Raw genomic sequence first — 19,211 nt, 5'->3', positions numbered from 1 at the left:
AGACTCCGGATCGCCTTCAATACATCCTCAGCAGATGGCACCTCAGCCAGCCACTCACAGGGGGTGACTTCATCCAATATTTGAGGCACCGCAGCCTCAGCAGGGTCATCCTCACTTTGTGCCACGATGTTTTCCTGGCTGAGGGATTTTCCCTCCCCCAGGACCTCACAGAAATGCTCAGCAAATCTGCGAACCTGTTCCTGGGGGTCGGAAATTGGATCACCGTTTTTTCCCCTAATGATGGTAATAGGTGTGGCGCTGCAGGTTACTTTTTTGATGGAGTTAAATAGAGATTTGTGATAACGGGCCACTGAGGCAGACTCCATCTCCTCAGCAACCCGCGACCACCACCCATCCTTGCAGCGCCTCACGGCTCTCCGAACCTCCGAGCGAAGGCTGCGGTAAGCCTCCTCATTCTCTGACGTGGGATTCTGTAGCCGATGACAGTGGGCCTGTCGCTTTTTTTCTCAACCATCCTGAACAACTCCTCTGTCATCCAGGGTGTCTGGGGAGGTCTGGACCGCGTACCCAAAGCAGCCATTGCAGCTGCATGAGTCAGTCCTAAACCTCGCCATTTACCCTCGACATCAGGAGGAGTCGGGGACGATGCCAATCCCAGCCGCAAGCGATGATGAAATTCTCGCTTGCAACTTTCATCAGATAACTGAGACCAGGCCACTTTAGGTTGGAATGGGGTCCTGGGTGTACACCCACCACCGGAGTGGAAGAATGGCAGGCGCATCTTACAGATGACTAGTCGATGGTCAGAGGGCAGATCAGCTCCACGGTAGGTCCTGGTGTCAAGGACATGGGCTCGCATTCGCTGGTCCGTCACTATGTAGTCCAGCAGATGTTCTTGCTTGGACCCGGCATGCATCCATGATGTTGTGTGGATGCGCCGATGCCGGAACAGCGTGTTGGTAATTACAAGCCCATGGGCTGCACAAAAATCTAGCAGCCTCCTACCGTTGTTATTGAGCTGATCTGGCCCATGCCCTCCAATCACTCCAGACCAGGTGCCAGTATCATGACCAACTCGGGCATTGAAGTCACCCAACATGATGACTCTATCCCAAGGGGCCACTTTAGCCAGCACCTGTGACAGGTCATAGAAGGCATCTGACTCATCGGCTTTGCCTGCATCCCTCCACGGATGTTCATCTTCGGTGGGGGCATAAGTAACCACGACCACCATTCCTCGCCTCCGGTTGATGGGAAGGCGAGCCCAAAGTAGCCTGGGGCTTACAGCTTCCCACACCTCACCGCCACGCTCCCACGCCCCCTTCATACTTTTGTTCAAAAGAAGACCCACACCCTGTTGTTTGGCAGTCTGCTGCCCCGAGTAGAGGACTGTCCACCCCTCATGGTGGCAGGAGCCAGAGCCGGTCCACCGGACCTCCTGAATGCCGCATAGATCCAGGCGGTACCGGTCCAGCTCCCGACAGAGGAGTGGCAGCCTCTCCTCTGCAGTGAGCGTTCGAACATTCCACGTGGCCACCCGTAGTGGCTTTTCATTGTTTCTGGAGTAGCCCCGAGGGTAGGTATTCAATCTCCTGGCTCCGCCAATTGGGGTTTGGCCAGGAGACGTCATAGACGCCTGGGCCCCCGGGGCCTCCGGCACAAGCTTAGTTACATATTTCAGTTTAATTCGTGGTTTTGTGGTAATTAATTGAAGGTGGAGGGGTTACCAGCCCCTCGCACCCGTCCAGAGCCCCCGTTTAGCCCCTGTGGTGGACACATATGCCATGAGGGGAGGAGCCAATCAAAATTGGAACTCCCCCCACAGCGCTGTCCACGACAGAGTTGCCCGTCCGGCACCGCGAGGAGACTTACACACACAGACCCTCTCTACCACACACATACTCTTACACACACACACTCGCACCATCTCTACCACTCACACAGACTTACACACACACCCTCTCTACTACACACGTACTCTTAAACACACACATTCACGCCCTCTCTATCAATCACACAGACTTACACACCCTCTCTACCACACACACACTCGCACCCTCTCTACCACTCACACACACCCCCTCTACCACACACACACTCACACCCCCTCTACCACACACACACTCGCACCATCTCTACCACTCACACAGACTTACACACACACACCCTCTCTACCACACACATACTCTTAAACACACACACTCACACCCTCTCTACCACTCACACAGACTTACACACACACCCTCTCTACGACACACACACTCGCACCATCTCTACCACTCACACAGACTTACACACACACATACTCTTACACACACACTCACACACCCTCTCTACCACACACATGCTCTTACACACATACACTCAACCCTCTTTACCACTCACACAGACTTACACACACCCTCTCTACCACACACACACTCACACCCTCTCTACCACACACACACTCACACCCTCTCTACCACTCACACAGACTCACACACCCTCTCTACCACACACACACTCAAACCCTCTCTACCACACACACACTCACACCCTCTCTACCACTCACACAGACTTACACACACACTCTCTCTACCACACACACACTCACACCCCCTCTACCACACACACACACCCTCTCTACCACACACACACACCCTCTCTACCACACACACACTCACACCCCCTCAACCACTCAGACTTACACACACACACCCTCTCTACCACTCACACATAGACTCACACACACACACCCTTTCTACCACACACATACTCTTACACACACACCCTCTACCACACACACACACACTCACACCCTCTTTAGCACTCGCACACTCTTACACACTCACACCCTCTCTACCATGCACACACTCACATCACACCCTCTACCACTCGCACATAGACTCACACGCGCTTACACACACCCTGTCTACCACACACACACTCGCACATTCTTACACACACTCACTCACACCCTCTCTTTTCTCGCTCGTTGCCCTGACCCTTCCGCCTGCGACCCCGTGACCCCACGACCCCGCGACCCCACGACCCCGACTACCCCAGGGCGTCCCTGAGCCATGCGGAGGCAGACTTCCTGCAGCTGGGGGAGCTGGACCGGCAGATCAAGGGTCACCGCGTCTCCTCCAACCCGTACACCTGGTTCACCATGGAAGCCCTGGAGGAGACCTGGCGGAACCTGCAGAAGATCATGAAGGTCCGGGGCACCTCGCGCGCGTCCGACTGTCCGACTGCGTGCGACTGTGTCCGACTGTGTGCGACTGTGCGTGTTGGTGTGTGACTGTGCGACTGCTTGTGACGGTGTGCGGCTGTCCGTGTTGGTGTGTGACTGTGCGACTGTGCGTGTTGGTGTGTGACTGTGCGGCTGTCCGTGTTGGTGTGTGACGGTGTGCGACTGCGTGTGACGGTGTGTGACTGTGCGTGTTGGTGTTTGACTGTGCGACTGTGCGTGTTGGTGTGTGACTGTCCGTGTTGGTGTGTGACTGCGCGACTGTCCGTGTTGGTGTGTAACGGTGTGCGACTGCGTGTGACGGTGTGCGGCTGTCCGTGTTGGTGTGTGACTGTGCGACTGTGCGTGTTGGTGTGTGACTGTGCGACTGCGTGTGACGGTGTGTGACTATGAGACTGCGTGCGACTGTGCGTGTTGGTGTGTGACGGTGTGCGACTGCGTGTGACGGTGTGCGGCTGTCCGTGTTGGTGTGTGACTGTGCGACTGTGCGTGTTGGTGTGTGACTGTGCGACTGCGTGTGACGGTGTGTGACTGCGTGTTGGTGTGTGACGGTGTGCGACTGTCCGTGTTGGTGTGTGACTGTGCGACTGTATGTGTTGGTGTGTGACTGTGCGACTGTACGTGTTGGTGTGTGACGGTGTGCGACTGTGCGTGTTGGTGTGTGACTGTGCGTGTTGGTGTGTGACTGTGCGACTGTACGTGTTGGTGTGTGACTGTGCGACTGTACGTGTTGGTGTGTGACGGTGTGTGACTGTGCGTGTTGGTGTGTGACGGTGTGCGACTGTGCGTGTTGGTGTGTGACGGTGTGCCACTGTGCGTGTTGGTGTGTGCGTGCTGGTGTGTGACGGTGTGCGACTGTGTGTGACGGTGTGTGACTGTGCGACTGTGCGTGACGTGCTGACGAGCCCCCCCGCGGTGCGTTTCGCCCCCGGCGTGGTGCAGGAGCGCGAGCAGGAGCTGCAGAAGGAGCAGCGCCGCCAGGAGGAGAACGACAAACTCCGGCAGGAGTTCGCTCAGCACGCCAATGCCTTCCACCAGTGGCTCACCGAGACCAGGTCCAGCCTCACCCTCCCAGCCATGCGCTTGTTCGCTCACTGGCTCATTCACTCGCTCGCTCACTGGCTCACTCGCTCGCTCACTCGTTCGCCACGCCAACGCCTTCCATCAGTAGCTCACCAAGATCAGGTCCAACCCCCCCCCCCCCCCTCCAGCTATGCGCTCACTCGCTCGCTCACTCGCTCACTGGCTCACTCACTCGCTCGCTCACTCACTCACTGGTTCACTGGCTCACTCGTTCGCCACGCCAACGCCTTCCATCAGTAGCTCACCGAGACCAGGTCCAACCCCCCCCCTCCAGCTATGCGCTCACTCGCTCGCTCAATCGCTCACTGGCTCACTCACTCGCTCGCTCACTCACTCACTGGTTCACTGGCTCACTCACTCGCTCGCTGACTCGCTCACTGGCTCACTCACTTGCTCGCTCACTCGTTTGCCACGCCAACGCCTTCCATCAATAGCTCACCGAGACCAGGTCCAGCCTCACCCTCCCAGCTGCTCGCTCGCTCACCGACTCACTCGCTCGCTGGCTCACTCGCTGGCTCATTCGCTCACCACGCGCCAGCGCCTTCCACCAATGGCTCACCGAGACCAGGTCCAGCCTCATCCTCCCAGCCATGCGCTCGCTCATTCACTCGCTCGCTCCACACCACGCCCGGGCCAGCTGCTCGCTTGGCACGCACACAGGAGGAGCGGGGTGGGAGTAGGAGGAGGGGGAGGAGAATGGGGGAGTGGAGGAGGATGGGGGGGGGAGGACGAGGAGCAGGAGGAGCGTTGAACGTGCGCGTGGCGGCTGGACTAAATCGACGACGGTGAGAGAGCGGTGAATCCGCGGCGCGCGGGAAACCGAGGAGGGGAGGCGGAGGCCGAGCCGGCGTCGTGGAGCCAAGACAGGGGCGAGGTGGGGTGGGGGGGGGGGGGTGAGCGAACGCCCCAGGGGGGGGTGAGCGAACGCCATTGCCGCCGTGGTGGTGGATGCAGGCTAACGTCGCCCGTGTTGTTCCTTCTCTCTTCCCACGCCTCCCTCGCCTCATTCCATCTCCTCCTGTCCGATCCGATTGGTCTTCATCGTGATTTCTGGCGTGCCCCCCCCCCACACACCACCGCCCCCCCCCCCACTACGAATCCGTTGTCCGTGTTTTCTGCCTCCTCGTCGCGGCGTCTCTCCGCCGCCGACGAATCTGCGACGATGGCCGGGGCCCCCGGTGGACAGGACCTACCTCCTGGACGGGTTAATACCGCACGCTCGCACGCGCGGCCACGCAGCCCACACACGCTCGCGTGTGCCCACACGCGCGCACAGCCCACCCACGCGTGTACACACACACAGCCCACCCACGCGTACACACACACACAGCCCACCCACGCATGTACACACACACAGCCCACCCACGCGTACACACACACACAGCCCACCCACGCGTACACACACACACAGTCCACCCACGCGTACACACACACAGTCCACCCACGCGTACACACACACAGTCCACCCACGCGTACACACACACAGCCCACCCACGCGTACACACACACAGCCCACCCACGCGTACACACACACACAGTCCACCCACGCGTACACACACACAGTCCACCCACGCGTACACACACACAGTCCACCCACGCGTACACACACACAGTCCACCCACGCGTACACACACACTCCACTCACGCATACACACACACACAATCCACCCACGCGTACACACACACACAATCCACCCACGCGTGTACACACACACACAGTCCAAACACGCGTACACACACAGTCCACCCACGTGTACACACACACAGTCCACCCACGTGTACACACACACACACAGTCCACCCACGTGTACACACACACACAGTCCACCCACGTGTACACACACACACAGTCCACCCACGTGTACACACACACACACACAGTCCACCCACGTGTACACACAGTCCACCCACGCGTACACACACACACACAGTCCACCCACGTGTACACACACACAGTCCACCCACGTGTACACACACAGTCCACCCACGTGTACACACACACAGTCCACCCACGTGTACACACACACAGTCCACCCACGTGTACACACACACACAGTCCACCCACGTGTACACACACACACAGTCCACCCACGTGTACACACACACAGTCCACCCACGTGTACACACACACACACACAGTCCACCCACGCGTACACACACACACACACAGTCCACCCACGTGTACACACACACACACAGTCCACCCACGTGTACACACACACACAGTCCACCCACGTGTACACACACACAGTCCACCCACGTGTACACACACACACACACAGTCCACCCTCGTGTACACACACACACACAGTCCACCCACGTGTACACACACACACAGTCCACCCACGTGTACACACACACACGCGTGCGTGTCCACGGCAGCCACTCTGGGCAAGCCCCCCCCCCCCCTCGCCTCCCCGTGCCTCCCTCTCCGTTCCTCTTGAATTAGTTTCACGCTTCTCCGTTTTCTCGAGTTTATGTCCCCGAGTTTGTCTCTGTGCCGACGCTGCCGGTGCCGGCGCTGGCGGTGGTACTGTCGGTGTTCGTGTCTCACTCTGCTCTTGTCTCCCTCTTCCTCCTCCTCCTCCTCCTCGTCCCCCTCCTCCTCGCTGTGCTTGTCCCCGCCATCGCCCCCCCCCGCGCGCGCGCCACGCAGCATAGCGTACCGGCGCATCATTCGCGTCCTTAAATACGAAGTGGGCGACGATCTGGCCGGAAGGTTGCCGCCGCTGACCTCCCACCCCCACTACCCCCCCCCACTACCACCCCCACTACCGCCACCCCCACTACCACCACCCCCACTACCGCCACCACCGCCGCCGCTGACCCCCCCCCCACCACCACCCCTCCCCGCAGGCCGAGAGCCTCTGAGCGGCCTAGGCGCGCCCACACCACAACGCAAAGAGTTGCGAATCATTACCGGGCGGCGGCGGTAGTGGTGGTGGTGATGGTGGCGGTAGTAGTGGTGGTGGTGGTGGTGATGGTGGTGGCGGGGCCGTTGGACGGCGTGCCCCCCCCCCCTCCCCCCCCGTGTTTGCCGTGTGGTGGAGCCTGGCGGTGCATGAGTCCCACGGGGCCCTCCTCTAACCCCTTAACCCTCTGCCAAACTCGACCAGTAGTAGCTGCTGCTGCTGGTGCTGCATGGGGATGGAGAGTCCGTGGTGTCACTAACCGCGGTGTGCTAACCCCTGGGCTCGGCCGGCTGCCGCCAGTGTGGCTCGCTCGGTGGCGGTCGCGGGCGCTGTTGGTTGTGTCACACGCCACGTGACGAGTGTGGTGGACTAACCCCTTGGGTGACCAGAGCATGGCCAGGAGTGTGGTGTGCAGCGTGCCGTGCCGTGTGTCCCCGGTGTGTGTGTACCGTGTGTCCCAGGTGTGTGTGTGCCGTGTGACCCCAGCGTGCCGTGTGACCTCAGTGTGCCGTGTGACCCCAGCATGTGACCCCAGTGTGCCGTGTGACCCCAGTGTGTGACCCCAGCGTGCCGTGTGACCCCAGCGTGCCGTGTGTCCCCGGTGCATGTGCCGTGTGTGCCGTGTGACCCCAGTGTGCCGTGTGTGCCGTGTGACCCCAGTGTGCCGTGTGACCCCAGCGTGCCGTGTGACCCCAGCATGTGACCCCAGCGTGCCGTGTGACCCCAGCGAATGAGCCCAGCGTGCCGTGTGACCCCAGCGTGCCGTGTGACCCCAGCGTGTGACCCCAGTGTGCCGTGTGACCCCAGCGTGCCGTGTGACCCCAGCGTGTGACCCCAGCGTGCCGTGTGACCCCAGCGAGTGACCCCAGCGTGTCGTGTGACCCCAGCGTGTCGTGTGACCCCAGTGTGCCGTGTGACCCCAGTGTGCCGTGTGACCCCAGCGTGTGACCCCAGTGTGCCTTGTGACCCCAGCGTGTGACCCCAGTGTGCCGTGTGACCCCAGTGTGCCATGTGACCCCAGCGTGTGACCCCAGCGTGCCGTGTGACCCCAGCGTGTGACCCCAGCGTGCCGTGAGACCCCAGCGTGCCGTGTGACCCCCAGCGTGCCGTGTGACCCCAGCGGTCGTGTGACCCCCAGCGTGCCGTGTGACCCCGGCGTGTGACCCCAGCGTGCCGTGTGACCCCAGCGTGCCGTGTGACCCCCAGCGTGCTGTGTGACCCCAGCGGCCGTGTGACCCCCAGCGTGCCGTGTGACCCCGGCGTGTGACCCCAGCGTGCCGTGTGACCCCCAGCGTGCCGTGTGACCCCGGCGTGTGTGCTGCCACACTGACCGAGCGTGCCGTGTGCCCAGGTCGTGCATGGTGGAGGAGTCCGGCACGCTGGAGTCTCAGCTGGAGGCCACTAAGGTACGTACGTCCGTGTGTGGGTGTGTTGTTTGACGGTGATCTCTGTATGTGTAGTGTATAGTGTAGTGTACGTATGTTGAACTTGTTTCGCACCGTCAGTAGCCAACCGCGCTAATCGGAGGTGCGGGGGAAGGACAACAAACTTAAGCACAGAAACAGCAGTTCTAAAGAAAATTTTTTCAAAATAGTATGGTGGTGTCGTGTATAGCAGGGTAGTGTATAATCGTGTAGTGTATAGTGTAGTGTGTAGCGTCGTGTGTAGTTTATAGTAGTGTGGTATATACTAGTGCAGTGTATAGTACAGTGGCACCCCGGAGATGGAACTTAATTCGTTCCAGAAGGCCACTCGAACACCGATTTGTTCGAACGCCGAATTCATTTTCCCCATAAGAATTAATGCCAATGACATTAATTGGTTCCAGACACAAGAAATATCTCATTATAAAGCATTTTTACACGAAGTATACAGTAATTACACGCATAAAATCATACAAGAAACACAATAAATAAATGGAATAGATGAAATAAATGAACATTGGGCTTCACTTTTACCTGTAGTGAGGAGAGTTGATGGCTTGAGTGGAAGGTGGTGAGGAGGTGGTGGTGGTGTTATTGTTTGGAAGGGGAGTCCCCTTTGTCTGAGCAAGCGTCATGCACGCTGCTGGTCACACGCGTCTCAGCCGTGCAGGTTATTTCAAGTCGTGATTGCCGTTCGACCTCCGAATTTCGTTCGGTTTCCGGGGCAACAAAATGTTCAGAAATACTTCAATATCGTTCAAACACCGATTTGTTCGAGTTCTGGTGCGTTCAATCTCCGGGGTTCTACTGTAGTGTGGTATATAGTAGTGTAGTATATACTAGTGTAGTATATACTAGTGTAGTGTATAGTAGTGTAGTATATACTAGTGTAGTGTATAGTAGTGTAGTGTATAGTAGTGTAGTGTATAGTAGTGTAGTGTATAGTAGTGTAGTGTATAGTAGTGTAGTGTATAGTAGTGTGGTATATAGTAGTGTAGTATATACTAGTGTAGTGTATAGTAGTGTAGTGTATAGTAGTGGAGTGTATAGTAGTGTGGTATATAGTAGTGTAGTGTATAGTAGTGTGGTGTATACTAGTGTAGTGTATAGTAGTGTGGTGTATAGTAGTGTGGTATATAGTGTAGTGTAGTATATACTAGTGTAGTGTATAGTAGTGTAGTGTATAGTAGTGTGGTATATAGTAGTGTAGTGTAGTATATAGTAGTGTAGTGTATAGTAGTGTAGTGTATACTAGTGTAGTATATACTAGTGTAGTGTGGTGTATACTAGTGTGGTGTACACTAGTGTGGTATATAGTAGTGTGGTGTATACTAGTGTGGTATATAGTAGTGTGGTATATACTAGTGTAGTGTATAGTGTAGTGTAGTATATACTAGTGTAGTGTATAGTAGTGTGGTATATACTAGTGTAGTGTATAGTAGTGTAGTGTATACTAGTATAGGGTATAGTAGTGTGGTATATACTAGTATAGTGTATAGTAGTGTGGTATATACTAGTATAGTGTATAGTAGTGTGGTATATACTAGTATAGTGTATAGTAGTGTGGTATATACTAGTGTAGTGTATAGTAGTGTAGTGTATACTAGTATAGGGTATAGTAGTGTGGTATATACTAGTATAGTAGTGTAGTATATACTAGTGTAGTGTATAGTAGTGTAGTATATACTAGTGTAGTGTATAGTAGTGTAGTATATACTAGTGTAGTGTATAGTAGTGTAGTATATAGTAGTGTAGTGTATAGTAGTGTAGTGTATAGTAGTGTAGTGTATAGTAGTGTATAGTAGTGTAGTGTATAGTAGTGTAGTGTATAGTAGTGTAGTGTATAGTAGTGTGGTATATAGTAGTGTAGTATATACTAGTGTAGTGTATTGTAGTGTAGTGTATAGTAGTGGAGTGTATAGTAGTGTAGTGTATAGTAGTGTAGTGTATAGTAGTGTGGTGTATACTAGTGTAGTGTATAGTAGTGTGGTGTATAGTAGTGTGGTATATAGTGTAGTGTAGTATATACTAGTGTAGTGTATAGTAGTGTAGTGTATAGTAGTGTGGTATATAGTAGTGTAGTATATAGTAGTGTAGTGTATAGTAGTGTAGTGTATAGTAGTGTAGTATATACTAGTGTAGTATATACTAGTGTAGTGTATAGTAGTGTGGTGTATACTAGTGTGGTGTATACTAGTGTGGTATATAGTAGTGGTGTATACTAGTGTGGTATATAGTAGTGTGGTATATACTAGTGTAGTGTATAGTGTAGTGTAGTATATACTAGTGTAGTGTATAGTAGTGTGGTATATACTAGTGTAGTGTATAGTAGTGTGGTGTATACTAGTATAGGGTATAGTAGTGTGGTATATACTAGTATAGTGTATAGTAGTGTGGTATATACTAGTATAGTAGTGTAGTATATACTAGTGTAGTGTATAGTAGTGTGGTATATACTAGTATAGTGTATAGTAGTGTGGTATATACTAGTGTAGTGTATAGTAGTGTAGTGTATACTAGTATAGGGTATAGTAGTGTGATATATACTAGTATAGTAGTGTGGTATATACTAGTATAGTAGTGTGGTACATACTAGTATAGTAGTGTAGTATATACTAGTGTAGTGTATAGTAGTGTGGTATATACTAGTATAGTGTATAGTGTGGTATATACTAGTATAGTGTATAGTAGTGTGGTATAAGCTAGTGTAGTGTATAGTAGTGTAGTGTATACTAGTATAGGGTATAGTAGTGTGGTATATACTAGTATAGTGTATAGTAGTGTGGTACATACTAGTATAGTAGTGTAGTATATACTAGTGTAGTGTATAGTAGTGTGGTATATACTTGTGTAGTGTATAGTGGTGTATAATAGTGTAGTGTGTAGTGTATAGTGCAGTGTATAGTGCAGTGTATAGTGCAGTGTATAGTGTAGTGTATAGTGTAGTGTATAGTGTATCGTATAGTGCAGTCTATTGTGTAGTGTATAGTGTAGTGTATTGTGTAGTGTATTGTGCATTATGTATGTACGTGTGTTGAACTTCTTCCGCACCATACGTAGCCAACTGTGCTTATCGGAGGTGGTGGGGGGGGGGGGGGAAAGACAACAAACTAACACACAACAACAACAACAACAAACTAACACACAACAACAACAAACTAACACAACAACAACAAAACTAACAACAACAAGAAAGGCGTTTCTCACTGCTTGATTGGCGTGCATGACTGCTGCCCCGCACCCCCCCTGCCCCCCCCCCCCTCGCTGCCCCCCCCCTCTCCCGCTGCCCCCCGCGCCCGTGCAGCGCAAGCACCAGGAGATCCGCGCCATGAAGAGCCAGCTGAAGAAGATCGAAGACCTGGGCGCCGCCATGGAGGAGGCACTCATCCTGGACAACAAATACACGGAGCACAGCACTGTGGGGCTGGCGCAGCAGTGGGACCAGCTGGACCAGCTGGGCATGCGCATGCAGCACAACCTGGAGCAGCAGATACAGGCCCGGTGAGAGGGTCGCACCGCTCTCACCGCTCGCGCTCGGTCGCACCGCTCGCTCGCTCGGTCACTCGCGCCGCTCGCTAGCTCACACCGCACCGCTCTCCGCGATCGTTCACTCTGCTCGCACCGCTCGCCCGGCCCTCGCCGCTCGCTCCTCACAGCTCGCTCGCATCGCTCGGTCACACCGCTCGCTCGGTCCTCGCCGCTCGCTCCTCACAGCTCGCTCGCATCGCTCGGTCACACCGCTCGCTCGGTCCTCGCCGCTCGCTCGCTCGTTCCTCGCCGCTCGCTCGCTCGGTCCTCACCACTCGCTCGTTCCTCACCGCTCGCTCGCTCGTTCCTCGCCGCTCGCTCGCTTGGTCCTCACCACTCGCTCGTTCCTCACCGCTCGCTCGCTCGTTCCTCGCCGCTCGCTCGCTTGGTCCTCACCACTCGCTCGTTCCTCACCGCTCGTTCCTCACCGCTCGCATCGCTCGCTCCTCACTGCTCGTTCCTCACCGCTCGCTCCTCACAGCTTGCTCGCATCGCTCGGTCACACCGCTCGCTCCTCACAGCTCGCTCGCATCGGTCGGTCACACCGCTCGCTCGTTCCTCGCCGCTCGCTCGCTCGGTCCTCACCGCTCGCTCGTTCGTCACCGCTCGCATCGCTCGCTCCTCACCGCTCGCTCCTCACAGCTTGCTCGCTCCTCACAGCTTGCTCGCATTGGTCGGTCACACCGCTCGCTCGTTCCTCGCCGTTCGCTCACTCGGTCCTCACCGCTCGCTCGCTCGGTCCTCACCACTCGCTCCACACACTCGCTCCACGTGGACCCGCGCAGTAACCACACACACGCGCCACATACGCACACACACACACAACACGCACACACACAAAACACGCATACACACAACGCACGCGCTCGGAGCACTGGCCGTGGGGGTGACGCCGGTGTGCGCGTGTCTGCAGGAACACGACGGGCGTCACAGAGGAGGCCCTCAAGGACTTCAGCATGATGTTCAAGTGAGTCGCCCCCTCTCGCTCGCTTGCACACACTCACGTGTGTGTGTGTGAATCGTTCAGTAGGGGGTACAGCCGGGTGTGTGTCTACCGGTCATCTCAGTCGGCCAACCCGTGGCACCTGTAGGGGTCTGTCCCGAGACCTCCCTGCATACGCGGTTCCACTTGTGTGTTCCGACACGTGGCGTGTGTCCGACACTTGCACGCACGCACGCACGAGTAACCCCCGCCACCCCCCCCCCCCCATCGCCGCCCCCCCACAACCGCGACACGTCCGCCAGGCACTTTGACAAGGACCGCTCGGGCCGCCTCAACCACCAGGAGTTCAAGTCGTGCCTTCGCTCGCTGGGCTACGACTTGCCCATGGTGGAGGAGGGCGAACCCGACCCGGAGTTCCAGAACATCCTCAACATCGTCGACCCCAACCGGTAACGCCGCCGCCGCCGCCGCCGCCGCAGTCCCTCCCTCCCGCCCGTCGTCGTCGCGCCCCGGGGGCGGAGCCAGGATTTCAGGCCGGGGTGACAGTCAACAAATTTTAATTTCAAGAGTGATTTAGAGAGTCGGGCTGTTGAGCTAGACGCCGTCGGTTGGCGACACGCTCTGACGATGCAGTTGCACGGAGTCCGCCAGACCGAGTGTCGTACACTTATACGCAGAATGTCACCCCGGTCACACCCCCTCCCCTGGCTCCGCCCCTGGTCGCGCCGGTCCGGCCACCCCCACCCCCCCACCCACCTCACCCACCCCACCGCCCGCGTCATCATCATCATCACGTGGAGATTTCTAGCAGCAGCCAAATATAATCTCAACCCCCCTGATGTCGATTCTAAATACGGAGGGGGGAAAAAGCCCGAGGAGAGAGACACGCAGACTCCAAATATACAGCAGCAGGCGTCAGGGTCGGGGTCGAACCCACGACCTCCTGTAGACCAGGCGAGGTAGTTAACATCTCCTAGCGACCGTGATGATGATGATGAGAGAGACACGCAGGCTCCAAATATACAGCAGCAGGCGTCAGGGTCGGGGTCGAACCCACGACCTCCTGTACACCAGGCGAGGTAGTTAACATCTCCTAGCCACCGTGATGATGATTAGAAAGAGAGAGACACGCAGACTCCAAATATACAGCAGCAGGCATCAGGGTCGGGGTCGAACTCACGACCTCCTGTATACCTGGCGAGGTAGTTAACATCTCCTAGCCACCGTGATGATGAGGAGAGAGACACGCAGACTCCAAATATACAGCAGCAGGCGTCAGGGTCGGGGTCGAACCCACGACCTCCTGTAGGCCAGGCAAGGTAGTTAACATCTACTAGCCACCGTGATGATGATGAGAGAGACACGCAGACTCCAAATATACAGCAGCAGGCGTCAGGGTCAGGGTCGAACCCACGACCTCCTGTATACCAGGCGAGGTAGTTAACATCTCCTAGCCACCGTGATAATGATGAGAGGGAGACACGCAGACTCAAAATATACAGCAGCAGATGTCAGGGTCGGGATCGAACCCATGACCTCCTGTATACCGGTCTAGGTAGTTAACATCTCCTAGCCACATGCAAACTCCAAATATACAGCAGGCGTCAGGGTCGGGGTCGAACCCATGACCTCCTGTATACCAGGCGAGGTAGTTAACATCTCCTAGCCACATGCAAACTCCAAATATACAGCAGCAGGCGTCAGGGTCGGGATCAAACCCATGACCTCCTGTGTACCGGGCGAGGTAGTTAACATCTTCTAGCCACATGCAAACTCCAAATATAAAGCAGGCGTCAGGGTCGGGGTCGAACCCATGACCTCCTGTATACCGGGCGAGGTAGTTAACATCTAGCCACATGCAAACTCCAAATATAAAGCAGGTGTCAGGGTCGGGGTCGAACCCATGACCTCCTGTATACCAGGCGAGGTAGTTAACATTTTCTAGCCACATGCAAACTCCAAATATACAGCAGGCGTCAGGGTCGGGATCGAACCCATGACCTCCTGTGTACAGGCTAGGGCAGTGCGGGAACTGGGCACCTGTGCATTGAGTGGCAGCAGGAATCAGTTTGTGCTGAGGTCCGGTACACAGTGAGTCGGCACGTCAACGCGAGGGTGGCTGGGCGAGTGTGTGATCGGGTGAGCGTGTGGGCGAGTGAGCGAGTGGGCGAGTGTGTGACTACGCGAGAGAGCGAGCGGGTGAGCGAGCGAATGTGTGATTGGGAGAGCGAGTGGGTGTGTGACTACGCGAGAGAGCGTGCGGGTGAGCGAGCGGGTGAGTGATTGGGAGAGCGAGTGGGCGAGTGAGCGAGTGGGCGAGTGTGTGACTACGCGAGAGAGCGAGCGGGTGAGCGAGCGAGTGCGTGATTGGGAGAGCGAGTGGGCGAGTGAGCGAGTGGGTGAGTGTGTGACTACGCGAGAGAGCGAGCGGGTGAGCGAGCGAGTGCGTGATTGGGAGAGCGAGTGGGTGAGTGCGTGACTACGTGGGCGGGCGAGCGGGTGACTACGCGAGAGAGCGAGTGCGCGATCGGATGGGCGGGCGGGCGGGCAAGCGAGCGAGCGTGGCGTTTTTGTCGTTGCAGGGACGGGCAGGTGTCGCTGCAGGAGTACATGGCGTTCATGATCAGCCGCGAGACGGAGAACGTGAAGTCGTCGGACGAGGTGGAGAGCGCCTTCCGGGCTCTCAGCGCCGAGGGGAAGCCCTTCGTCACCAAGGAGGAGCTGTACCAGGTGCCCCAACGCACGCGCGCACGCACCACACGTGCACACGCCACACGTACACACGTACACACGTACACACGTACGTACGTACACGACACGCACATCACTATCTCCGTGCTCCCCTGCCGCACGCACACACGCATGCGTACACGTAAACACACCGCACGTACACACACCACAGCCGTCATTCACCGGTCAGTCGCGACAACGTCGCCCCCCCTCTATCACTGCCACCCCCACTTCCTGCCCTACAGTCTGTTCACGCTACATGGAGGTGTCGTGTGTGTGTGTGTGCGTGTATGTGGTGGTGGTGATGTGTGTGTATGTAAGTCATAATCTTGCTTTATACCCGAAGAATCCGATGAGCTACAAAGCTCTTTTTTCCAGCACGTATGAACGTGCATTGGACTTCCTCTCGCGCGCATCGTACGACGTAGGCGCTAATAGGTGGCAAGCGTGTGCGCGCGTGTTCGTGCGCATGTGTGCGCATGTGTGTGTGTGCTTACAGTGGGGAGCGGTGGTCTAGCGGTTAGCGCTACGCCGCGCTGCGAACCCGGCGTCCCGAGTTCGATTCCCGCCCACGGCCAACACCGGTGACGATTATCTGAACCGGTCCCGGGCATGCCCTAGGTCGACTCAGCCTCAAAATGAGTACCTGGTGTAGCGGTGCTTAGTAATTTCGCCGCTGGGGGACACAAAGGCTGCCGGGCGTGGTGCTGGCCACACCACCCCCTCGTGCACCAGGCGGTGCTCGCTTAACGGCTCTTGCCCCTGCAGCCTGTTGAGGCTACACGGTGGGGATCTTTGTTCTTGTGTGCTCACCCTCCGTATGTGTCTCCCCCCCCCCCCACCTGTGCGGGAGCAGAACCTCACGCGGGAGCAAGCCGACTACTGCATCTCGCACATGAAGCCGTACTGCGACGGCAAGGGTCGCGAGCTGCCCGGCGCCTTTGACTACATCGAGTTCACGCGCTCGCTCTTCCAAAACTAGCACGGCCACCCCGCCCCCATCCCCAATCCCTCCTTGCACTCGCTCACCCCACAGCGCGCTCACTCTCACTCACGCTCACCCCACAGCGCGCTCACTCACGCTCACCCCACAGCGCGCTCACTCACGCTCACCCCACAGCGCGCTCACTCACACTCACCCCACAGCGCGCTCACTCACGCTCACCCCACAGCGCGCTCACGCTCACTCACGCTCACCCCACAAGCGCGCTCACTCACGCTCACCCCACAGCGCGCTCACGCTCACTCACGCTCACCCCACAGCGCGCTCACTCACGCTCACCCCACAGCGCGCTCACGCTCACTCACGCTCACCCCATAGCGCGCTCACGCTCACCCCACAGCGCGCTCACGCTCACCCCACAGCGTGCTCACTCACGCTCACTCACGCTAACCCCACAGCGCACTCACGCACACTAACCCTTAGGAACATTCACACACACCCACTAACCCTGGGGAACACTCGCACACACAGAACACTCACTCGCATGGAACACACACACACACTAACCCCCACTCACACACACACACACTAACCCCCACTCACACACTAACCCCCACTCACACTCACGCACTAACCCCCACTCACACTAACCCCCAAACCCTCACACACACCAACCCCTGCAGCACGCTCGCTAACCACAGCTCAGCGGCGCGCATCTCTCACCGCACGCCGCTGCATCGCGCTTCTTGCAGTAGTTGTAGTAGTCTCCGTCGCACTGCGACGGCGTTAGCTCTGTTCGCCGTTAGCGCCGGGCTCACCCGGTCAACCCCCCCCCCCCCCACCGCCTGTCTCCCCCGCAATGAGACGAGAGCCTCTAATCGGTGAAATCGGTGCGTGGCCGGCGGTGTTGGCGGCGTCGTCGTCGTCCGGTGCAGGGCTGTGTAAATCGGCTGTGTAAATCGGCGGTGATTTTAGGGAAAATGCGGTGCGCGGTCGGTCGGTCGGGAGAGCGAGAGAGAGCGAGACGGCAAGTGAGCGTCGCAACTACGGTCTCCGTACGGTCTCCGTACTGTCTCCGTACTGTCTCCGTCCGGTCTCCGTACGGTCTCCGTACGGTCTCCGTACGGTCTCCGTCCGGTCTCTGTCCGGTCTCTGTCCGGTCTCTGTCCGGTCTCTGTCCGGTCTCTGTCCGGTCTCCGTACGGTCTCCGTCCGGTCTCCGTCCGGTCTCCGTACGGTCTCCGTACAGTCTCCGTCCGGTCCACGGGCGAGGGGATGGACCAAGTCTTTTTTTGAACGGCGGCGATGATGACGACGACAACGACGATTCTCGTCAGATGGAATTGGCACGTTGGCTCATGGCGTTGGCGGCGGCGGTGATGATGATGACGACGGCGGTGATTTTGCCGGCGGCGACGACGACGACAATTCTCGTCGGATGGAATTGGCACATTGACCGATGTGGTTGGCGGCGGCGGTGACGACGATGGGGGAAGGCGGCGGCTGCTGCCGCCGCCGCTACCCTGACGTCCGGCACGGTTGTTGGTTGAACTCCTTTTGCGCGCCACCGTGCCGTGGCCAAACCATCGCCAAATCGGAGGTGCGGTAAGTGGGGGGTGTGGGGGGGGGTGCGGAAGGACGACAACACTAAACACAACGACGAGCAGTTTTAAAGAAAGAGTTTTCACGACCTCCTGTCGAGGCCTCCGGCTCCGGTCGGCGAGTCGGTGGGCCCGGTGATTTCGGTCGGCTCGGTCTCGTGGGCGGGGGGGGGGGGGTTGACGGTGTTAGTCTCGCCGGCGCGCGTAGTTTTAGCACGTGTGTGTGTGTGTGCGCGTGTCTGTTCGTCCGTGTCCAAATAAATCCGCTTGCACACCCACCAGCACTCCGCCGCCGCGTCTTCTCTAAAAGCTGTACGATTTAAACTTGTTTAATAGTACCGGGTGAGGGCCCTACTCGGCGCTCTGTGTGCAGCTCTTTTATTTTTCTATTTGTGAGAAGCTAACCTGGCCGTCACAAACGATGCAACGACGAGAGAGAGAGACACGCAAGCTCTAAATATTACAGCAGCAGCAGGCATCGTCGGGATCGATAGCCACGACCTCCTGCATACCAGGCGAGGTAGTTAACATCTCCTAGCCACGGGGGGAGGGGGGAGGAGAGACACCGCAAACTCCAAATATAGAAAGTGATGAGAGGTGAAGTGATGAGAGATAGTGACGTGTGTTGGAGAGCTAAGAGGCCGTCCATAAATGACGTCACGCACCTGGGGGGGGGTTTGAGAAATGTGACGTCACATCAAAATGCGCAACTTTAAATAAATATAGACAACGCGTTCTACTTAAATACTTTTTTAAATAAATGTTTTCACCTACAACATCAGAGTGCAGCGCCACATTAAATACGCACTACAATGACAATAGTTTAAAGCGATTTGAAGCATGTTTTATATATTTTTG

General features: G+C 56.5%; 1 protein-coding gene across 7 annotated transcripts in view; it reads left to right on the top strand.

Moving 5' to 3' along the window:
* SPTAN1 (spectrin alpha, non-erythrocytic 1) overlaps nt 1-18,631 on the top strand; it is a 119,844-nt gene extending 101,213 nt beyond the window's left edge. For all 7 annotated transcript variants that reach the window (XM_076056043.1, XM_076056041.1, XM_076056047.1 and 4 more), the window contains 9 exons: nt 3,007-3,157; nt 4,133-4,245; nt 5,460-5,477; nt 8,537-8,591; nt 11,914-12,110; nt 13,051-13,104; nt 13,383-13,529; nt 15,663-15,810; nt 16,667-18,631. In XM_076056043.1, coding sequence (XP_075912158.1) covers nt 3,007-3,157; nt 4,133-4,245; nt 5,460-5,477; nt 8,537-8,591; nt 11,914-12,110; nt 13,051-13,104; nt 13,383-13,529; nt 15,663-15,810; nt 16,667-16,792 — 1,009 coding nt within the window. In that variant the 3' untranslated portion in view covers nt 16,793-18,631. The remainder of the gene's footprint in view (nt 1-3,006; nt 3,158-4,132; nt 4,246-5,459; nt 5,478-8,536; nt 8,592-11,913; nt 12,111-13,050; nt 13,105-13,382; nt 13,530-15,662; nt 15,811-16,666) is intronic.
* Nucleotides 18,632-19,211: the final 580 nt, after the last annotated feature.

Source organism: Petromyzon marinus, chromosome 74 (assembly GCF_048934315.1).
Source record: "Petromyzon marinus isolate PM22_M1 ecotype Great Lakes invasive population chromosome 74, UKy_Petmar_22M1.pri1.0, whole genome shotgun sequence".
NCBI classification, from domain to species: Eukaryota; Metazoa; Chordata; class Hyperoartia; order Petromyzontiformes; family Petromyzontidae; genus Petromyzon; species Petromyzon marinus.
This window is presented reverse-complemented; position numbering and strand designations above follow the sequence as displayed.